The sequence below is a fragment of the Telmatherina bonti genome, assembly GCF_933228915.1.
Source record: "Telmatherina bonti genome assembly, chromosome: 19".
Lineage (NCBI taxonomy): Eukaryota > Metazoa > Chordata > Actinopteri > Atheriniformes > Telmatherinidae > Telmatherina > Telmatherina bonti.
The window spans coordinates 21,335,478-21,356,655 of record NC_136617.1 but is presented as its reverse complement, the minus strand read 5'-3'; the positions used below and the strand labels follow the sequence as shown (position 1 = coordinate 21,356,655).

Below are 21,178 nucleotides of genomic sequence, written 5' to 3'. Positions count from 1 at the left end.
CCACAGGTACTGCTGCTCAGAGCTCTGATGCCATCATCTGTGATCAGCTCGCAATGGGATAGGGACTGTTTAGAGCACAGGAGACAGGGTTCGAAACACATAAGATGTGTTGATGTAATAACACATGCCAGATAAAGATCCTGGCACAAACTCAGACATGAGTGTAAATGTTTACCAGTGCTTGCAGGCGTGGGCAGTGGATTGACAGTTGAACCAAGGTGTTATCTGTCACCTGAGGTGAGGACAAGATAGGTTAGCAAACTGTTCTGACATGACTAAGCAAAGCTGGGTTAAAAAATATTTGGAATCCTGCGTTGTATGATCGTGCCTTTCTCTGCCTTTCTCTGAATCCAACTGATTTTGTGTCTCACTTCTACGTCCTCTTTTATGCTTTCTGTCAAAGTGATTTGTAACAGAATTGCTCATCTTAACAAGAAAAATACCCTCTCATGTACAGTCAACTCTGTCATAAAGTCTTACCTCTTTCCAGACAAGAGTCAAAGCCATGAAAAACACCTCAAAATTCCTCATGAATTAATACCACAAAATGAGTTTAGGTGGAAACAGGAAAACCACAGTTGCACTTACCAAAATACATTCTTCTAAGTCCATTTTTTCAAGCTCATGACAGTTCTGTGAACATAAGGAGGTGGTTTTATGAGAAGTGCATTTATTTCAAGTCAAAGATAGTGAGGTTGAATAAATAGTTAGCTTCACGAAAAGTTCACAACTAAAAAAAAAACAAAACATGAAAACAGTATTAAACTTACTCTGGCAAGCACAGTGAACCCAGCATCTGTAACATGGGAGCATCGTGCAGCTTCAAGGATCCTTTGAACACAGAAATGAACACTTACAAAGGCAAGTTGGAGCAACAAGCACCTGGTTTTCCTGTATGATTGCTGTGACTTGTGAATGTTACAAATGATAAGTCTACAGCTGGTTTAAGGAGGGAGATATTTATAAGTGCTGCATGTTTAAGTGGGATGCATTTGGTGGCTGAATATTCAAGACATCATTAAAACCCAAATAGTTAAGGGTTTTTAAATAGTTACTTTACTTTAAATGAGTCTAAAAGGTCACCTTGATACATATGGACATGTATGTGCTCCTTACTTGAGTCGAGGACAGTTAAGTCCCAGTGCAGTGAGAGAGGCATCAGTGATGTTACTGCAGCCAGACACACAGAGGACCTGCAGCTTGTGGCAACCTCGGCACAGACTGACCAGGCCTTCATCTGTTATTTGCTGGTGGCACAAGACATACAAAAAATGTTAAAAGAACATATAAGCATTGATATATCTCCCTCCCTTCCTACATCCCACAACCAAATATTTGTCTTACTGTGCAAGACTGCATGTTGATGGTGGTGAGTTCGGGGCAGTGCTTCTGTAGGTGTTTCAGTGCTCCATCATCCAGCTGGGTTAAAATAAAACAGAAGGATACACATGTCATTCAGGATATAGATAAATAATTCATGTTTGGTATTTATTATTAAAGAATTCTAGAAATTCCAGATTTTCTCCAATGAATAAAATTACCTTTTCTTATTCTCCTCAGCTTTCTTAAAAAAGTAACTAAGATGAATCAGTAATTATATTTACATAAGAGTGCTATCACAGTGGGCCCTGAAAAACGTATTTATGATTGTTTTGATTTTATTTTTTTCAGAGAAGAAACAAAAGGTAGACTTGGGTGGAAAAATATCAATTAGTATGATTGAAGAATGAAAAAATGTCAGTCTGACACAAACCACTACTGCGTTAAAGAGAACAGATATCAGTAGAAGTAAAAAGACTAGAATACTGTGAAATGGTTGGAAAATGTCCTATATTTGAACAGAAAGTTTGGGAAAAGGGTATATTTCACTTCACAGCACCTAGGTGTTAGCTGCTGTATTATTTCAGTTCAGAAAAGAAGTGTGCTGTGAGTGGGTTTATTTATATTTATAAAAACAGGGATTTATAGGTATTTATGTAGAGTTTTCTGTCATTTTACTGTTTTGTTTTAAATTTTAGGCAAGATGAAGGGTTTTGTGGCCATTATTACCTCCACCAAAGGGGTTGTGTTTTTACTGGCGTTGTGTTCAAGATAACTGAAAAGGTTACCGACGGATTTTCATAAACTTTTCAGGAGTTGTTTGAAATGTGAAAAGGAAGAAGTGATTTAATTTTGGTGGTGATCCAGATCATCATTTGGGTCCAGGAAATTTTTAAAAGCCTTGGTGAAGGTTTGAGCTCTCCGAGTGCTTTTCTAGTTTGATAACTCTTCAATAAAAATGTACTGAAGAATCTCAGCAAAAGACATTTTGAAGCACCTGAAGATAAGTTTTACATTATATGTTAAAATTGTAAACAAGTATAGTTGGGGCTTAGCTAAGGGATTTTGGAACACCAGTAAAAAACTATAATGTATAATGTACATCACACGGCAACGGGGATCACTTTAACAAGAACAAAATCCCTCTACAAACAACAAAAAACGAGTCGTAGAAATGTGTTGAAATAAACTGACTAAACTGGCGTACATACCTGTGTGCAGCCTCTGAGGAACAGTGCATGTAAGCCACTGCAGCCTCTGGCTAGGGCCTCAATGCCATCACGTGTGATCTGATCACACCACGACAGGTTTAACATCTCCAGCATTCTGCAGCCGTCACTGAAGATTTACACACGTTATAGAGAACAAACAAAATAAGGAAGGGGGAAAACAGATGAATCAAGTCCAGATGTGCTTCAATTTATGTACATATACAAAACACATTTACTTATTTCTAATTAGTTCCACAAAAACAATGTGCACAGAGTTAAATATGAGGACATAAAGAAGAGGTACATTTGAATTTATTTAAAACAGGTTTATGTTGTGGGAAGCAACTGCAATGCCAATACCTGAGGGCCTTGAGGGAGTGGTTGCTAATGGATACGCAGGAAGTGAGATCTAATTGTTTGAGCTTGGAGCAAAACTTGCTTAGGCTGAGGCAGGTGCTGTCTGTGATCTTGGTGCAGCCGTTCAGGTTCAACATTTCAATGTTTCTGCAGTTCTGAGCAAATGTCCTGAGAATGAGATGAATAGTGAGAAAGAACATGGGGCATTTCCTGCTAAATGCTTCACATATCAAGAGATACAGTGATTTAATATCAATTTAAAAAGAAATGTCACAAATCACAATACATCTTCTATTGGTCCTTCTTTTTTTTTTTTTTTTTTTTTTTTTTTAAGTAAAAATTAAATGAAAACCAAACAGATTTAAATAACACTTGGTAGCAGAATCCCCAGTGGAAAAGAAAAAACAGAAGCTGCTTAAACTTTAAAAAGTCACACAGAAACAATACAGTAAGTAAACAAGCCAGCAACAGAGCAACTGTTTTTACAAGACAAAACAGAAGGTTTTGATTAAATAAGCGTATCAAGGGAATGAGAATCTCACTTCATGGAGGCATCTCCAACACTCAGGCAGCCCCTGAGGCTGAGTTGCCTCAGGAAACCTCCACAGCGCTTTGAAATGTTCTCCACCACCCGCCCCTGAGGAACACAGAGACAGAGGGAGAGAGAGAGAGAGAGAGAGAGAGAGAGAGAGAGACAGAGGGAGAGAGAGAGAGAGAGAGAGAGAGACAGACAGAGGGAGAGAGAGAGAGAGAGAGAGAGAGAGAGAGAGAGAGAGAAAGAGAGAGTAATATGACTTGAGCCACAGGACAGTAGATCTCAGTTGTGACATCACAGTCGACACCAAAGCCTACTGACCCAGCACTAAGCCTTGGGCTGGATAATGCTACTCAACAAGCGCTCACATTCATACATATACAGCAAAAACTGGCACACACACACATAAATAATGACCATCATAAGTCCTTGTTCCTTTACCATTATAAACACACCCCTCACCTCTATATCTGTTTGAAAGTTGAACAAGTCTATCTTTTGCCAGTTGCTGCCATCCAGGGCCAGAACGTTCCACGCCTGATACGGGGATACACAGGTTGTGGAAACAGACAGACACATGAGTCATACAGAGGTGGAGGAAGGTGAAAGGGGTTTCTTGTATCATAATATTGCTACTACATTCACCAGTTTCTACTGGTTTTGAAGCAAATCTCTGAGACACATTCAAACTTTGATTTTCCATAAAATAAGGATACGGTATGTTTGCTCACTGTGTAGGATTTTCAGCATTTCTGTTTTGTATTCCTAAAAACCAAATGTTGGAAATATGAAATGAGAATAAGAAAAGTTTAAATAAATAAGGGATCCACAGATACTGATACCTGTATGTGAGTGTACTCGTACATGGTATTCATAAAAGTGTGCATATACTCAAGAACTTGATACAAATGTAAAAAAAAAAAAAGTAGGGCTGGTAAACATGTTAATGCACACAGATTAATATGTACAATAAACAAGTAATTTTGAACACATTAACATGAATGTTGTTAGTTATGCCATATTAAAAATTCAAATTTGGAATAATCTTGGTGAGAGAAGCTTATTTTGGGCATGTAGGTTCTTTGTCACAGCAGTGAACTGAATCCATTAACAACCAATTTACCTTCCTTATTGAATAAGATTCAGACCTTGTTAGAACCAGTAGTTTGTATTGGCAACTACTCAAATGTAAGTACTTGTTCTTTGAAAGAAATATGTGGTATCGTTGCACTGCTAATATAAATATTATTAATATTTTCACTGAAATGATTGTGGATGTAATATCTTTAATTGCAAACACATAATTCATAAGAGTTTAGTCACAGTTGGTCACTCTCCAAGGTGGATTTTGTTCACCATTTCATGAGAACTTTCCTGTCTGAGTTTACTTTATTCTCCAGACTGCCTGGTGTTTTCCTCCAGAACTTTAGGGGTGTTTTGTTTTTTAAAGACTGTTAAGCTACTGTCAGCCCTGCTATCATAAATCTGAGCTCTTTTGCTACCAAAAGCTCAAGGCAGGCATTCTAATGATGCACAAGGCTGGTGTATGAGGGTATGGGCAAGGCAGGACATGCTTCTCCAAGATAAGTATGCAAAAAACTCACCTATTCTTTGTAAATAATCATTAAGACAAATGATAGAAGAACCTCCGGCTATCAGGCTTCTCTCTTATGGAACAAGGTCCCAGTTTTGCTTTCGGAGGGAAACACCTTCCCTATCTTTAAGATCAAGTTTAAGATTTTTCTTTTTGATAGATTTTGTAGTTCGGGGTGGTCTAGTGATCCCTAGTTATGCTGCCATAGGCGTAAATTGCTGAGGGACATCCCATGATGTACAGAGAACTTTCTTTTTATTTCTCTGCTCCTTATCTTCTATGTAGAAACATTTGACAGTATTTGTATCACTGAAATATCTCTCCTCTTATGCACTTCTTCCTGGATAAAAGTTGCAGTTCGTGTTTGATCTGTCTTTCCTGTCCTCTCCACCCCAACCGGTCGAGGCAGATGACTGGCCTCCCTGAGCCGGGTTCTGACGGAGGATTTTCCTTCCTGTTAAAAGGGAGTTTTTTTTTCCTTTCCATTGTCGCCTCGTGCATGCTAAGGATGGGGGATTAGATCAAAGTCAAAACTTTATATGATCATTAGGTTTTTTATTAACTAGGATATAAATCGGCTTGAATTGATATGTCTACAAAGTACGCTGAAATGGAGCTGTTGTGAAGTGGCACTATACAAATAAAGCTGAATTGCAGATAGTTTTCAATGATCATATCTGATGTAGGATAAGACTTTTAGCTGGGGCAGTGACATGACAGTAAAGCAGAGCAGTGGGAATGTAATACTGTGTTCTTCTGATATTCATTTTGCGTTCAGTCACTTTGCTATGCAATGTCATCAAAGAAAAATAGCATCATGAGAAATGAGAAAAGAGGATTACATTAACCTTTTTTTCTTTCGGTTGCTCTGAAGAAAAAAATAAATTACTCTGGGGCAGTATGGACCCTCCAGACAGTGGTCCAAATTATAGAGTCAAAATAGTAAAGGAAAAAAAAAGGTTTAGAGAACACTATCAAGATTCTGGAGCCGGCTAGTCAGAGTTCAGACCTGAATCTCACTAAGAATCTGTGGAGGTAACCAAATACCAGAATGACAGCAAGAAAGTCCTCTTACTTTAAAAACCTGGATATCATCAGTGTGGAGCCGTGTTCCAAAATCCCAGCTGAGACATTAAACTTGCTAACATTTCTAAAAACTATTTAGTTCTTGTAAAAACTTCAAGAGATTATAAGAGAAAAGTGTAAAAAGATGTTAACAATGTGTGATTGTGTAAACACTGATATCTGTAACACCATTTTCAATAATAAAAACCTACTAATCAAATTGATTTTCACCAAAAAAGAAGAATTTCAGTATAAAAAAATCTTGTCTGCTTCATCACAGAAAAAAAAAAGATTCTTCATGGTTTTGTTTATTTAAATTAAAAAAAAAAAAAAAAAACTTTACTGGAGCTGAAGAAAGAAACACTGCCACCACAACTTTGCATTCAATATAAACATACCATGGCCTCATTATTCTTCACGTCATTCATAAAAAGGGTTTCAGATGCAGCACTCTATGACAAAGCTGCTGGTGAAAAACCAGCAGAGGGCGCTATTAAATAGACATTTCCAGAGATTTCAGAAATAGTAAACTAGATTTCCTTTAACCACAGGCTTTAGGATTACAGCAATCCACTCAATTTAAACAATAAGCGTTAGTGTGTTAGTCTGCATGGGTGGTTTGAGGATGCTGAAAGGGAAATGCTTACCTTCGATACCTGGGCACACCTGCAGAGTGTAACCACATCTAGATAGGAGAATATTCTACAAAGAAAGACATATACATATAAAGAGGTATGAGTTTCTGTCAAATAAATGATCATTTTTAAACAAAGAGCTCTGCTCCCACTATACTTGATGTTTTAATATCTTTTTTCCTTCTTTGTTGGTAAACTTTTGACACATGAGAACAATCTCATATGTCTAATAGTAGCAATAGAGACCTACAGTTGGGCAGTGTTTGAGCTGAGGTCCGGTCAGCCACAAAGGGCTGCATGCAGCAGGCTACTGGGTCAGCTCAATCCATTAATCTGCCAATGAGTAATCTCTGGCACTCAGACAAGCAAGGCCACCAGCAAGCTGGGACGGACAGACAAACATATAGTATATGCATGTACAAGAGGACACACATGAACTCACACACATACAGGAGACCCAGTATATATATATAACTCCTCCCAGTTCTCAGTTTTAAAACAGCCTAATTCTACTCACAGAACTGACTTAAAAGCGGTGATCTATAGAAAAAGAGGTATTCAGAGAATTGTCATGGTGCCAAAGCTTAGAGTGCAGCTGGGGTCTGAATGTCCTTTTAACCCTTGGGAACAGGAGCTGGCCATTGTTTCCTTCATATAGACAGAGACAAAGGCTATGTGTTTTTATGTGTTAGGCCAGGGCATGTCGGGACATGTCTGTGTAATCTACACCAGAGTCTTGTGTCCTGTATACCGTCGATATAGCAATCCTGGAACATCAACATGCATGCACACATGAGAAACACGTGCAGTTTCCCATAGAAACAAACATAAAGGCACATGCATACACAGTCCTCAGAGCGTGTGCCAACCACCAGGCACTGCCCATTGATCTTTCTTCTAATAACTGGTTAATGGCCATGGCGTTGATCATTGACTGCCTATTTTGATCAAATACAATCTGGCTTTCCCTTATCTGTGTCAGAGTCCTTTTACCAAGCATGGAAGAATTCAGTTAATCATACTCACAAGAAAATAATCAGTCAATCTGATTTGGTGAGACCCATTTTGAGTCCTGTTTACTTATCTGACATCTGCTACTAACAGTTAGAGCTGAAAACAACATACACACAGTTTAAAATACAGATCTGTATTACTGAGGTGCACATTTTCATAAGAAAAACAACACTGGGAATATAACCAATACAGCCAAATACAGAGTAGTATCAGTTTTTTTTGCCTCACTGGACACAAAAACATTATCATCAGAATACCGACGAATAAGAACACATAAACCTTGTTCTGCTCTGTCAAATCTCAACCCGATTAATCCCATTTTCCTAGACAAGATTTTGATGGAGCACAGTCCTATTTGTTGACAAAATGTACACCTGACCCTTCAAGCATGGGTAGATAAGAGCAAATCAAGCTTTCAACACAACTCTGGGCCTGGTTGCCATAGGAACAACTCAGGCATGAATTTGGGTGGTGATGGTGGGGAGCGTGCTGAGTCAGTTCTTCTGCGTAAAGGGACTCTAAACCGCACCGAAGTCTCTCCGAGGCTTCTCTATAAAACAAGATTCTTCTGTATCACAGCAGTTTTTCACAGTTTCTATCAGTGCTGCTCTGGCCTACATAGCAACTGTTTATGATGCAGCAGCTGAGAGGCGGGCGAGCTCAAAAACAAGTCAGGAGCCCCTTCACAGTGACAGATTACAGATAAACTGTAATGCCACTGAGAACTTCAACTAATCAAATGAGCAGATTAATTGGAAAATACTGCTATCGCAGCATAGTTGCCAAAACAAAACACATCAAGAAAACACTCCAACATTTCAGATCGAGCTGGGTTTGCTTGCAATTCTTCATCACAAAAGCTATGCCTTGAAGCTGTCAAGCAGTTCAAGCGAAAACTAAATTTCTCTTTTCATCTTTGCACACGGTTTCAATTGTGAGTTGCAGATGTTTCTTGATTAAATGATTGGATGAAAAGTGCATGCTATTTTGATAATCAAATCTAAGTCCATTTTCAAGCACAAGCATCAACTATTCCGTTAGTGCTTTCGCAAAGGTTCAGATTTGACAATTTTCTTATGTCATTACTTTTACGTTTTAGACTATTGTTTAAAAAACAAGCAAACCAAACACTAACAAACCAATAAGCAAACAAAAACAAGCAATCATTTCTTTTAGCAGGGGAATTCATTTTGGGTATTTTCAGAATTTTATTGGCAAAATGGCCACTCAAATAAAGAAATAAGGCCGATTAAATTAGAATGAAAGTCAGCAGTAGTCCATTATAACACTTGCATAAAGCATTTAAGGCTTGAGGAAAAAAAAAATTGGGGTATGTTAAGTTCAGTCTAATTTAGGTTGGGTTTCCTGTTCCAATAGTAATCCCCCTCTTAAATTTAGTCAGAAACCCCTTATAATGGTCCCAAACCACAGGTGCACTACATGTTGAATAATGCAAGGTAATTTGAGTGAATGTGCTCAAAAAAAGTCTACAAAGACACATTTAATTACATTTCAGAACGGCATCCCAGGTCAGAAGTTTCTGTAGCTTTAAATAGCTAAGTGAGTAAAACATCATTTCCCCGCAACAAAAGACACAACGTTGGAGATTACCCATGTCTAATACTGTAACAAAGTTTGCTTCATTAAACTGAAATCTTTTACCAATTCAAAGAAACAAAAAATAAACAAGCTCACGACAGACGAATATCCAGCATTACCAAATCTTGGTTACATCACAACTGGGATTGTCAAAATGAAAATCCATTATATAACCATTAAGGGGGTCTGTTAGTTTGTGGGAATTTTTACTGAAAAGGCTCACCTGCATGCAATGTTCTTTTGAAGGCTTTCCACAAATGATCAATTATGGTTAGGACAGTTCTGTGTGAGGCCATTGGAAGGGAAATAAGGTTTTTAAAAGGTTAATACTAGATTATGAACATGTTTTAAAGGCACAGGATTATACAAAAGCCCATTTGACATCTTTCATCTTTTTGCTGCTCCTCAATTGAATCTATTCTTTCTTCCAGTGAAATGTTCCCTAAGCAACAGAGTGCCACACAAATTAAAAACACGGTCAAACCAACCACATGCCCAACAGCTGGAAATATGTTCGCTTAAGAAATTCTGCATCTTTTTTACCCTCCAAACATGTCTCTACTCACTGCAGGAACAAAGTTCTATTTGGCCTTTGCCAGTCTGTGGGATTTTGTTCCAAAATGCACGAGGTTTGTCAAGATTCATTTGCAAATTTATGTTGTTAAATCACTGGTAAAGTTGCTGTTTTGCATGTCGAATAATACAGGTTATATTTGTAAAGGTGTTGCTACACAACAGAACAGTGTACCATCACTCCATAGTCCACTAAATATTCCTAAAGATTTTTCACAGTCAAATGTGGGTTTTAATTTGCTTTTCTAGCAATTTAAAGACGTTACTCCAGAGGGTTTGCTTGGTGTTCCAGGTCACTACCTCCACCCCCCTATTCACACTTAGTCATTTTGAACATGGATGCCCAAACCTTTCCATGCCATTGTATAAATGCCACAGGGACACCAAAATATTCCTTGTTATGGATCCAGTAACAGGATAAAACAAAGTTAAAAACAAAAACAGCTCCATTCTTCCCACAATCCATCGTTTAAAAATCGAGATTTACTGCCGTCACAATGTGTCTTTCTCACAGCTGATGTTGTGTAACTATCTCGACATGTCACATGTGACCACAGGCCATGAGTTGCAGCTGGTGAACACACGCTATTCCCTCCACCAGTGAAATCCTGTTGGTTGTAATGGGTGTACTGGTTGTCTCTGTGGAGTGCAGATGGAGCAGCAGAAGAGCACAGCACTGCGGAATTCCCCATCAGCTAAGAGAAGCTATTTATAGCCACATACAGACATACAGTTTGCATAGGCCCAGGAGTGTTTCACACATGCACACACCAACACACAAACTAGGAGCATTCAAGTGCAGAAATAAACACGGCATGTGTCGGCACAGGTACCTGCAAGGTGCATCAATTTCTAAAATACAACACAGGCTCAAAAATGTACGCATGAATCAGTGTGGGATGAACATGCGTGAGTGTGCATGTGATGTCAGATTTATAGAGCATGTACAGCTGCTGTGGGACAAAATGTTGGTCTGTAGGTCACACATGTATAATAACAAAACCTCATTTTATGCTAGCAGCTGTGTTAAAGAAATACACAACCATATAAATAAATAAATAAATAAAAAACATCATGGCTGATTCAGCCAATGAGTGACCCTGATCTAAGCCCTTATGTGAGCTTGTGTGTGTGTGTGTGTGTGTGTGTGTGTGTGTGTGTGTGTGTGTGTGTATGTTTATATAAATTTTGTATGATCACCCCTACCTGAGAAGAAGCTCTTTGGGGAGCTTCTTGTTAATAGGTGCTTCGTCACTGTTTGAGAATACCTGCCGAGACACAAGATAAACAATAACAATGAGCGTGTGTATTGTATGTTTGTGTTTGACAAGCTAATAAAATGGCAAAAGAATTCAAAACAAAATCAGCTAAATAAGATCATTACATGGAAAAGATCAGGCTAAATGATAATATCATTACCTGTCAGCAGTTCAAACCTGAACAACGTCAGACTCTGGGCTTGATGTGTACATCTACCATGGAGAATTAAACTATCGCTTCCTTAACTATGCTAATAAACACACCAGAGCTACATTTGGCTTTCTGTGTCCCCTCCTTACAAGCTTATAATTCTGTCAGCCTGGTCAGCTTGTTGGCATGCTTATCTCAATTAGCCTACTCGCTGGATGTCTGGCCATCTGCTGAGTGAGACACACACACACAGATGCACACTTACACACTCGCAGGTGATTCAAGTCAGACTTCTCTGAGTAAGGAACAGAGGCAGAACGTTCTCGATCAGATGGGCCGTATTCAGCAGTGAATTTAAATGACGGCAAAGACACACTTTCCCCTTTGCTTCTGCAGACACGCGTTCTGCCAGTGATACACTTGTATCCTAAAAGGCTCAGCAAGTGTATCTAATGAGAGGGACTCCCTGCTGTGTCGCATGCAAACAGAAGATGGGAAAACAAAAAAGAAGGAGAGCCAAGAAGCCACAGGATGAGCAGCGGTTGGTTCTGAAAGCAGATGCAACCCCCTTTAAACACAAAGCAGTGAAGGAGAGAGAGAAGACGGGGCCAGTATGAAACAAAAGTCAAACAAAGATGTTGTACGAAAGTCAAGGGGAACTGGAGGGAAAAGCGTTAATGTAATTATTACCAAAAAAAGAGAAGTAAGAGAGGAAACAAAGGCCATTAATAGAAAGATGGAGTCAAAAAGACAAAAGAAAGGGAGGTGTTCAATCAAGGTTGAGTGAAATATTAACTGAGATGGTTCAAATTTTAACCTCTCTGCTATGTAACAAGCAGGAGACAAAGCAACTTTCTAAATCGGAACATGTCAATTGACAAGACACACTAAAACGTTTTTCATAATCAATTTCCACCCACAACTTTGTTATTGAATACTGGAGTATCACATTCTTAATTATGTTAGTGGAGTAAAATAGATCAATATTTAAATTACCCAGCAGTGTAAAATAACAGTGAAAAAGTTTTAAGCCCTGTTTTCTTTTATTAGTTTTAGTCATTCCTTTTCCTAACAGGATACAGCCACAACAGCTTATGAGGAGTAAAGCTAAAACTGCTATTCAGAGTTTTTAGTGTAGTTACTGAAAGTAAAAGACTGAAATATCCCATTTATGCATATTGCAGATGACTTTTTATGACACTAAGCTCAACACATATGAAGTCTTTCAGTGCTCTTTGAAATGTTAAAGAAGTTTTGACTTGTATCCATCTGGGCCCGTATGCATTTATTGGAAACACCTTGCTATAAAATGCCTCACAGCTAATTATATATGTCAAAATGCAAACCAAGACCTGAGAAGGCTGTTTCCTTGCAAAACAGAAAAATGTCACCAGATATATCTGGGAAAAGATATATGGAAACTTTTCAGGCATTAAAGGAGACAAAAATCACAAAAGCCTTCATTGTTTTAAATAAAAAAAAAAAAAAAAAAAAAAAAAAAAAAAAAAACATTTTTAAAGTCAAAATATTTTCCATATCTTACTCTTAAACTGAGTAACCATAGATGAAGGCTCTAGAAGGAGAAGCTGTTCCTTAACTTAAAAGCAACACAAGCATTTGAATTTGTGAGTCTACCTAAAAACATCAGATGACTCTCTGACAGAAATGTCTCCAATTTGCAATGGCATGTGTGGAGGCATGAAGTATATCCTCATTAACAATGTGCCTACAGCTGAGCATGGTGTTGACAGTATCATACTGTGTGCTGTTTTCCTGTAACAGTGACTAAGATGCGAGTCAGGATAGATTACTGCAGAAAAATACAGAGGGAAGTCCATTTTCCAAGGGCTCAGTGAAGATTTACATTTCAATAAGTCGATGAAGCAAACCACAGAGAAGAGAAGGGAAGGGAGTGCCTTTAGGAAACTCTGTTGAGTCCTGTAGTCGGCCAGCCAGATTCTAGACTTGAACACTGGTGGTTCAGAGAAGCATAAAAACACACACTGAGGCTCCCTATCCTTTCCTGTTGAGTTTGAACATTTCCACCAAAAAATAGTAGGCGAAAACTCCACATTATAGGTGTGAAAATCTTGTGGGAGTGTTCCCGGTAAGTCTTGGGACTTTCAGTGCTGCATTTTTATTCATTACAAAAAAGAAAATATCTGAAAACATACTCTGTGTACATTAACTATTTATTTTCTTTCTCAAATTTGAGAAACGATCCAAAATTTACAATTGAAAATTTGAGTTTAGTCTGAAACAAAACAAAGTGTGGAAGACTGAAAGGGGTCTACAGACTTCCTGTCAGGACAGTATATACCAAAGAGATGGATGCAAACCTCACCTGTCAACAACATATTGACCAAGTGCCTCTCTAAAGCCAGAGGTGGCTTAGGAATTAGGACTAAATTTAGACTTAATTCCAAACCACCTCTGTAACACATCACCCACCTTTGACCTCTCCTTCACAGAGGTGGTAAACACACCAAAGCTTACAAGAGGTTCTGATCAAGGTGACAGCTACAAAGAATCCAAGCAAAACATTTTCATTTCAGGTTCAAACTGAGAAACATGGTTTTACTATGTAATAATGTCTAGTTTTGTATGAGCATAACACTGCTAAATCATTAAAACATCAACACCTCTGGTGCACATTAACCTTGGCATACTGGTGCCCTCTTTCACAGCGGCACAGTCCCAATGAGGGAGCTCCTCTGCACAGTCATTTTTCTGTTCCTAGAAAGTGTACTTAACTGAGTCCAGACTGATGTGTTTTTGATCAGTCTGAAGTTTATTGAACACATTAAAGTAAATATGAAGAAATTAGTCTTAACATTGTGTGTTCAAGCCTTCAATGCAGCAACCACAAGCAGCTTATCAAAGAAGTGACATCAGAGGCCTTCTGTCTACCAGTCAACACTCCCAAGTCCTGCCCTGTTAACCCTACTCTGGTCCCTCACATAATATTACCACCAACAGCTTGTACAGCGGTTTTCATGTAAGAAACTTAGTTTAGAAATCCACTTATATGGAAAAAACAAATCAAAACTATCAACACCTTCCATTCTGATTCACTTACACTAAGCATGTGAGTACCTGATTTAGACAGTCAAGTACCATCAAGTCAAACCCTAAAGAATCTCAGCAATGTGTGAATAACATGTCAGATACACAATGCTCACTGCTTGAGAGCCCTGTAACCAGTTAACCAGTTGGACGGGGTGATTTAAAGCATGAACACAATTAAGAAAAATGCTGACAGCAAAATGTGGTAGCAGTTTATGCCACTGGTGTGACGTATTAAACAAAAATTGTGCTTTAAACTCATTTACTTCTCAAAGCAATCAGTGCTGGAGGGTGACAATATTTTGTAAAGTACTACACTCTGGCAGGCTTGTAGGCTACTTGACAGAATTGATTTTATAATACTTCATATTTTAACTACATCATAGACTTTTTTTTTTTTTTTTTTAAATCAAAATACAACCAACAGTCTTGGAGTCTTGGAAATGATGAGACACAGATTTATAGGAGGTAAAAGTTTAGATTGCATAATTTTCTTTGCGTATCTAGTCTGCAGAAAAGGGGAACACCATGAGGTCACTGTTAAACTTTCCAGCAACATATTTAATGAACTACTATGGTAAATGAATTTGTTAGAAAGCACCACTCAGTACCTGCTTAGCTCACTGTATGTCAAAGAGTACAGATTATTTCCTACACAAGTCTATCATCCACTAAGACCAATGTTATATTGGCATTTTTATGAAAGTGATCCCAATTTAAAGCAGACTTCAATGAGTTCCTCCCATCGTCTACCATGCTTCATGAGTGATAGTCACATGCCTGTTTTTTTTGTGAAAAAGTGACAGTGAGAGACATTCTACTAGAACAACTAAATATTTTAAAAAAATATCTTAAAAAATATCACCAGACATCTTTTGATGTTTTGTATTGGCACTTCTCACATGACAAACAGGTTGATTTACTTATATCTGTCTTGAGCTCATAAAAAGGCAAGCAGATCTGTCAGATGTCATATTTGTCCCATAAATGCTTCTAGCAAATCTGAACAATCCCAATGTTTTCTCATAAAAGGTTATAGCTGCAACTATACAACATCATCATACACGTGAGGTGAATACTTAATGCTCAGTGAAGTAAAAGTAATAACACCCAGTAGTGTAAAAGACTGCCAGGGAACATTTTGGGGTTCCAATGTATGCTGCACATGTAACACTAAAAACATGACAACCATCTGTACCCTGATCATTTATATACTTTTAGATAAGAAAGAGGAGCTTGAATGTGTGTTTTTTACCCTTTAACTGCAGAATGGTCTTGGATATACAGACATATTTGAGGGGAAGCATGATCATAAAGTTTGACATGAAAACCATGACGAGTCTACCTGGAATATACCAAACCTTGTGGCACCTGTCACGTACAGGAGGTGTCACATCCCAACTAAAGTGAATGTTGTCGCCCTGCTACGACAATTACAGTCGGTTTTCAGCCCCTTCCTGAAAGCCTGTAACCTCAGGCGACAGTGGCAGCCAGCCTCGGCCCTGATATATTGACTATCCTCAGCCACAGCCCTCCTGCCTGTCCCGCAGTCCTGAGCTCCATGTTGTCGCTGTCTGCTGGTGCAGCAGGACAACAACAGGATTTCGGATTACCCTTGACCAACAAAACGCCTCAGCTCCTGACTGCATGTAAAATTAGGAGCAGAGCACCACGCACACAAACACACACTTTGCTTATACAAGCCCACGACTCCCTACTAGAGACAAACTGTTTGGGGTCCGCTCCCTCTCTGTCATACCTCGAACCGGCCCTTGGTGATACCGTTCATGTCTGCGGCGTCACGTCCCTGCTGAAGACCAGCGGAGCCGTTTGACCAGTGCCGTTATTGCTTTTGTCGCCGTTTTATTTTTGGTCGGTCGGAGTGTAGGAGCCGAGCTGAAAGCTGGGTTCTTCACACCCTCCTCCTCCTCCTCCTCCCCCCCAGCCGCCAGCGAGGCTCCTGTCTGTGGGTCAGCGAGGAGGCGGTGGTGAGGGTGGTGTCGGTCCGGAGCGGCCTGCGTTGAACGTGGACGCTCGTTGTGTCGACCAACGTCTCCACAGCCCGTCTCATCACAGGGCTAACCAAAATAACAATAATAACATGGACGGTCTGTCAAGTGACTTCACTTCCGCCTCTCCCTTCATCGCTCCAGCGCCAGTCAGCTGGCACCAAAATCACCCGAGCTGACTGGAGGAAAAAAGAAAAAAAAAACTCTGGAAACGCCAAATTAACGTCCGCTTTCACGTCTCATCGCGTTTCTCCACCGTCAAAACGCCGTTATGGCGGCTGACACGAGCCCTTTCCTCACTGTTTTCTGTTTACTTGCGAGGAAGGGGAGGGCCGACGTGACGTCATTGCTGCAGGAAAAGCACGCGTGGTCGATTTGTTTTGATTGTGAAGTCTTGCAGAGATTTGCGATGAGGCGCCCAGTCTGACTGTATACACCGGCGACATCGCGTCTAGCACGGGACTGAGACGAGAGCTGACACGAGCCACAGTGGCTGTGAATGAAGGGAGGACACACTCCGTGTCCGTGGACGCCACATCCAAGAGATTAATCGCAACAGAGATCTGTAACTCTCCTTTCTCGCTTCTGAATGCACAAACTTAGATTACTTTTGTGTCATACTTGTATTATATAAAGTTGTTAGTTCTACTGGCGGACCTTCTCCTTTAAAGAAAATGGAGGGGCTGGCGGGGAATGGGTGGGGGTGTTTGACACTAAAAGCTAAAACGTAATATCCTCACTAAACAAGTGTTTCTACTATTTTCTTCCCATCAGGATTCATATTATTTTCCCCTACTAATGATAATTTTTACTGTATTAATTACTCAAAATGGCCAAATTATTCATCTAACACGGTTATTATAGGTTTATAAGCAAGCCTGCCTGCGCTTACATCAAGTTACAGTGAGTTATATATCTTGAACAATATCTTTGCAGATGCTCTCCAATGCCACCGCTAGATGGTGCTCTCACGCAGCCAACCTCATCTGCTGCCTGAGCAGGGACAGAGTCGTGTTTGCTCTTGCAATATAGCATTAACTTTGTGGAAAATGAAGAGCCCATGAGGAAGGGCTACCAAGGTACTGAATTCTGCCTTGGTAGAGTCATTGCATTTTATGTTTGTCACTACTTCTATTGCACCACATCCCCTTTTACATGTTTTTACCATAAATTGTAATTTTTCTTCTTAGATTTTTTTTTCCAACAAAAAAAAAACCCACGCTGAAGTATTCCAATAAATGACCATTTCCCTTTTAATTAAAAAGTTGAATTAGCATGCAGTTTGAACATAAATAAATATTTTGTAATGGGATTAAAACAAAAATATTCCAGTGAAGATGATGCAGAAAGGTATTATCTTGCTAACATAGAGATGTTAGATACAATGCATTAAGCATTCGTACATATTACATTGCATTCATTACATCAGCCTGCTAATTTATTTAACTTGAGAAAATATTACATGGGACTCTTTGCTTGTATAAATAATGTATAACTTCAATTTTTTAATATCACAAATTATGTGAATACTTTTTTACGCACTAAGGTTGTGACTATATAGAATAAATTATATGTTGTACATATTAATACATTATCAGGACCAAGTGGGGATCAAGCCACACAGCCCTAGCTGTGGGTTTCCCATAAATAAAATAAAGGATTTTTTCAATGAGGAAATGTTTGCAAAATAATTAAAATGTTAATCTAACATTGGACATGTAATCTACAGACATTTGATTGGTGGAGCTTGCCAGTGGAGATATATACCTTTCCAGCTGGTCTTACCAGGATCCACAGATCTTCACCTGAGGTCCATCTAGGAGGTCCTGACAATATGGACCTGTCATTTTGGCTTAGCCTTTGCCTAATAGAGAGGTTTGATTTCAAGCTGCGTGAGAAGAAGTAAGAGACTTTTCCAAAGAGAAACAAAATTTATTTAATGTATTCATCTTGACGCGCCTGTCTTCTCTTCTGTGGTTGACATTTTGTTACAGGAAGTCACAGGGTGGAGACGACAGCAGAAGGTGGGCTGGGTTCACCAGTCAATGTCTTTGCTCTTTCATAAAATTCACATCCACAGTCTTGATCTTACTCACAAACACCTTTATCTTGTATGGTATTAGATTAATTTGAACAATTTGGGCAATTTAAGTAGTAAATGTGGTCTTTCTTCTTGGCAACACACAAGTTGGAGTGTGATCATTTATTACTCAGATAAATACAAAATAAATTATGAGAATGGAATGAATATTTTTGGGCAAAACAAACCTTGAAGTCAGTCTCATACATCAATCTTCTAAAATTTAATTATGATCACTGTGTCATAGAAGTATCTCTAGTACCTTAGAAAGACACACTAAGCAAGCAGAGTAAAGACACACAGGTGTTAAATGACACCACAACTGTTTGTTAGTGCATCTAAATGCATGGCATTCATTCAGTTGCCTGTATTGATGTATCTCTCAAACTAATAGGTAAAATGGACCAAAGGAAGCACAAATCAATCAAAAAGAACTGGAAAACATCTAAATAGAAACAAAAAACAAACATGATGCAACATTAACAATATGATACGCAAGTTTACCCATAGGAGATTGAAATTAGCCCTATTTAGATGGAAAACATATGCTAATTAACACAAACTGACTGGAAAACTACATCTATTAAAATTAAAATTACATTATGATGCTAGCTGAAGTACATCAAATGCATGAAGCAGAGTTAAAGATTTACATATCCCTTATTTGGTTATTTGTAGGGGTTTTTGGTCCTCAGTAGTACAGGTATTATGGTACTTTTACAGATATGTGCTTCAAGAGCCTGTTGTTTCATAATCTATCCATGATAGATTTTAAAATCATCTCTAAAGCCTTTTTTAACCGTAAAACAGAAACATCAGAGAGGCAAAGTTCTTTATGCGACACATTTTTAATTCTCATGCTTCCCCGTCCCACAGCATCGCATGGTAATTAACAATCTCTCATCAACAGTCAAATTAATTAACTCAGTTCTTTGAATAGCTCCACGCTCTGCTCATCGTGACTCGGGTGAAGATGGCAGCTTAGTGTTGAATGTGTCTCCATCATTGCATCGTGTGTGGTTACGTCAAGCAGGGCCATTTGTTGCAAGTACAACTTTTCTACTGTCTGTCAAACTTTTGAAAGTGTTGATGCTGCATGTTTATCTCGGTAACTAGGAGCTGAAAACTTTGATAATCTGTAACTCTATTCGGTGGACAGTTTTTCCTCCCTCTGTTTTGTGTTTGTTCCTTTTTTCAAATGAAATTTATTCTTGTTTGATCACAGAATCTCTTTATTTTCATTACTTTTACACTTTGGTTTTCATTCATTCATTTTCATTCATTCATTCATTTTCCTAACCGCTTAATCCAATTCAGGGTCGTGGGGAAGCTGGAGCCTATCCCAGCAGTCTTTGGGCAAAAGGCAGGGTGCACCCTGGACAGGTCACCAGTCCATCGCAGGGCCCACTTTGGTTTTTTTTAAAAATGATATACAAATAAATACGTTTTTACTGGCTGAGATGCAAAAGATGTTTCCTCATAAGAAGATTATATTCTCACGGGTCAGCGATGTAAACAACCTTACTAAAGCACCTCTGGCTTGTGCAAGAAGTTATTTACACAAAACTAAAAATAAGGATGTTTTCTTTGGCTCTGCATGAAAAGACGTTTACATACATGATTTTTCAAGAGTTTTCAGAGCTGTTCTTGTTTGTCTGTAACCCATGGTGGTTTTAGGAGGCTGTTACCATGGAGACCAAGTCATACCTCCCTCTGGCCTCCACCATTATTACCACTGATTTCCTCTGAGTCAGCCACACACCTTGCACACCCCATCCTGACAGAACACGTCTCACACATACAAAGAGTAATCTTGCGGTTCTACATTTGTGTGTGTTCATGTGTGTTTACTTCCACAACACAGATTGCTAAATGTGCGCATACTGGACGTCCTGTGAGATTATTACACACATGTGTGATGTCTGGTTGAGCGTCCGTCCACTCACCGAGTCCCCCATGGACACCTGCAGACAACATAATTCTCACCAACCTCTCCAGGGCGGTTCAGGTGTGAATTGCCGTCTCTCTCCTTCTTGCCATTGCTTTTCTTACCTCCTGTGCAACCCACCTCGACCACTACCGCTACCATCTCTCCAGAAATAGCTCCTGTTCGTGAGTCAGGATCCCAGCCCACCTGATCTCTTCATCCAAACCTCTGAAGGGGCTTCCATGAAAAGCATAAGTGGTGTGTGAGTGCAAGCTGAAAAAATGTGACAGGGAAACACGGAGAAGGGTGACTGACAAGAGGATTTGATTGATGCATCTGCAACATGTCTGACTCTGGTGGGACAGAAAAAACATTATGACAATGGAAAAGGTGTGATGTGAAAGAATGACACAGAGAGAAATGAATAAGTGTGATCCCACAAGAAAAGTGTTTGTCTCAAAGGAATTTCCTCATCATGATATGCTCAAAATAGGTTTACAATAAAATTAGATTTCGGCCTTCAAAATGTAGATTTCATGTGTGTATAATCAGTAAATTAAATAGATATACATTTCCAGCTTGTCAACTGTGAAGTTTTGCTTTTTCCTTTTCATTTGAATGAATCAAACATTTGGAAAAAGTAAACTCTTGAGCAACTTAAAATTTTACCTTTTTTTTTGGCATTTTAAGAATAAAACAACAATCAATAAACATAAAATAATCAGTAGAAGATTAACACCTAACCAAGATAATATTTTGCTGAAGTTCAACATAAAAATTTAT

The 21,178-nt window shown here is 38.9% G+C and overlaps 1 protein-coding gene across 1 annotated transcript in view; it reads right to left on the bottom strand.

Annotated features, from left to right (window-relative positions):
- Window positions 1-16,853, bottom strand: part of fbxl2 (F-box and leucine-rich repeat protein 2) — a 22,648-nt gene extending 5,795 nt beyond the window's left edge. Inside the window, exons 1-13 of the mRNA XM_079258862.1 lie at window positions 16,139-16,853; window positions 11,110-11,171; window positions 6,730-6,784; window positions 3,886-3,960; window positions 3,431-3,525; window positions 2,892-3,056; window positions 2,532-2,658; window positions 1,345-1,419; window positions 1,117-1,247; window positions 771-831; window positions 589-633; window positions 176-232; window positions 1-65 (exon numbers count right to left, since the gene is read on the bottom strand). The exon at window positions 1-65 is cut by the window's left edge and continues 148 nt beyond it. Coding sequence (XP_079114988.1) covers window positions 1-65; window positions 176-232; window positions 589-633; window positions 771-831; window positions 1,117-1,247; window positions 1,345-1,419; window positions 2,532-2,658; window positions 2,892-3,056; window positions 3,431-3,525; window positions 3,886-3,960; window positions 6,730-6,784; window positions 11,110-11,171; window positions 16,139-16,168 — 1,043 coding nt within the window. The 5' untranslated portion in view covers window positions 16,169-16,853. The remainder of the gene's footprint in view (window positions 66-175; window positions 233-588; window positions 634-770; window positions 832-1,116; window positions 1,248-1,344; window positions 1,420-2,531; window positions 2,659-2,891; window positions 3,057-3,430; window positions 3,526-3,885; window positions 3,961-6,729; window positions 6,785-11,109; window positions 11,172-16,138) is intronic.
- Between the last annotated feature and the right edge of the window lie 4,325 nt (window positions 16,854-21,178).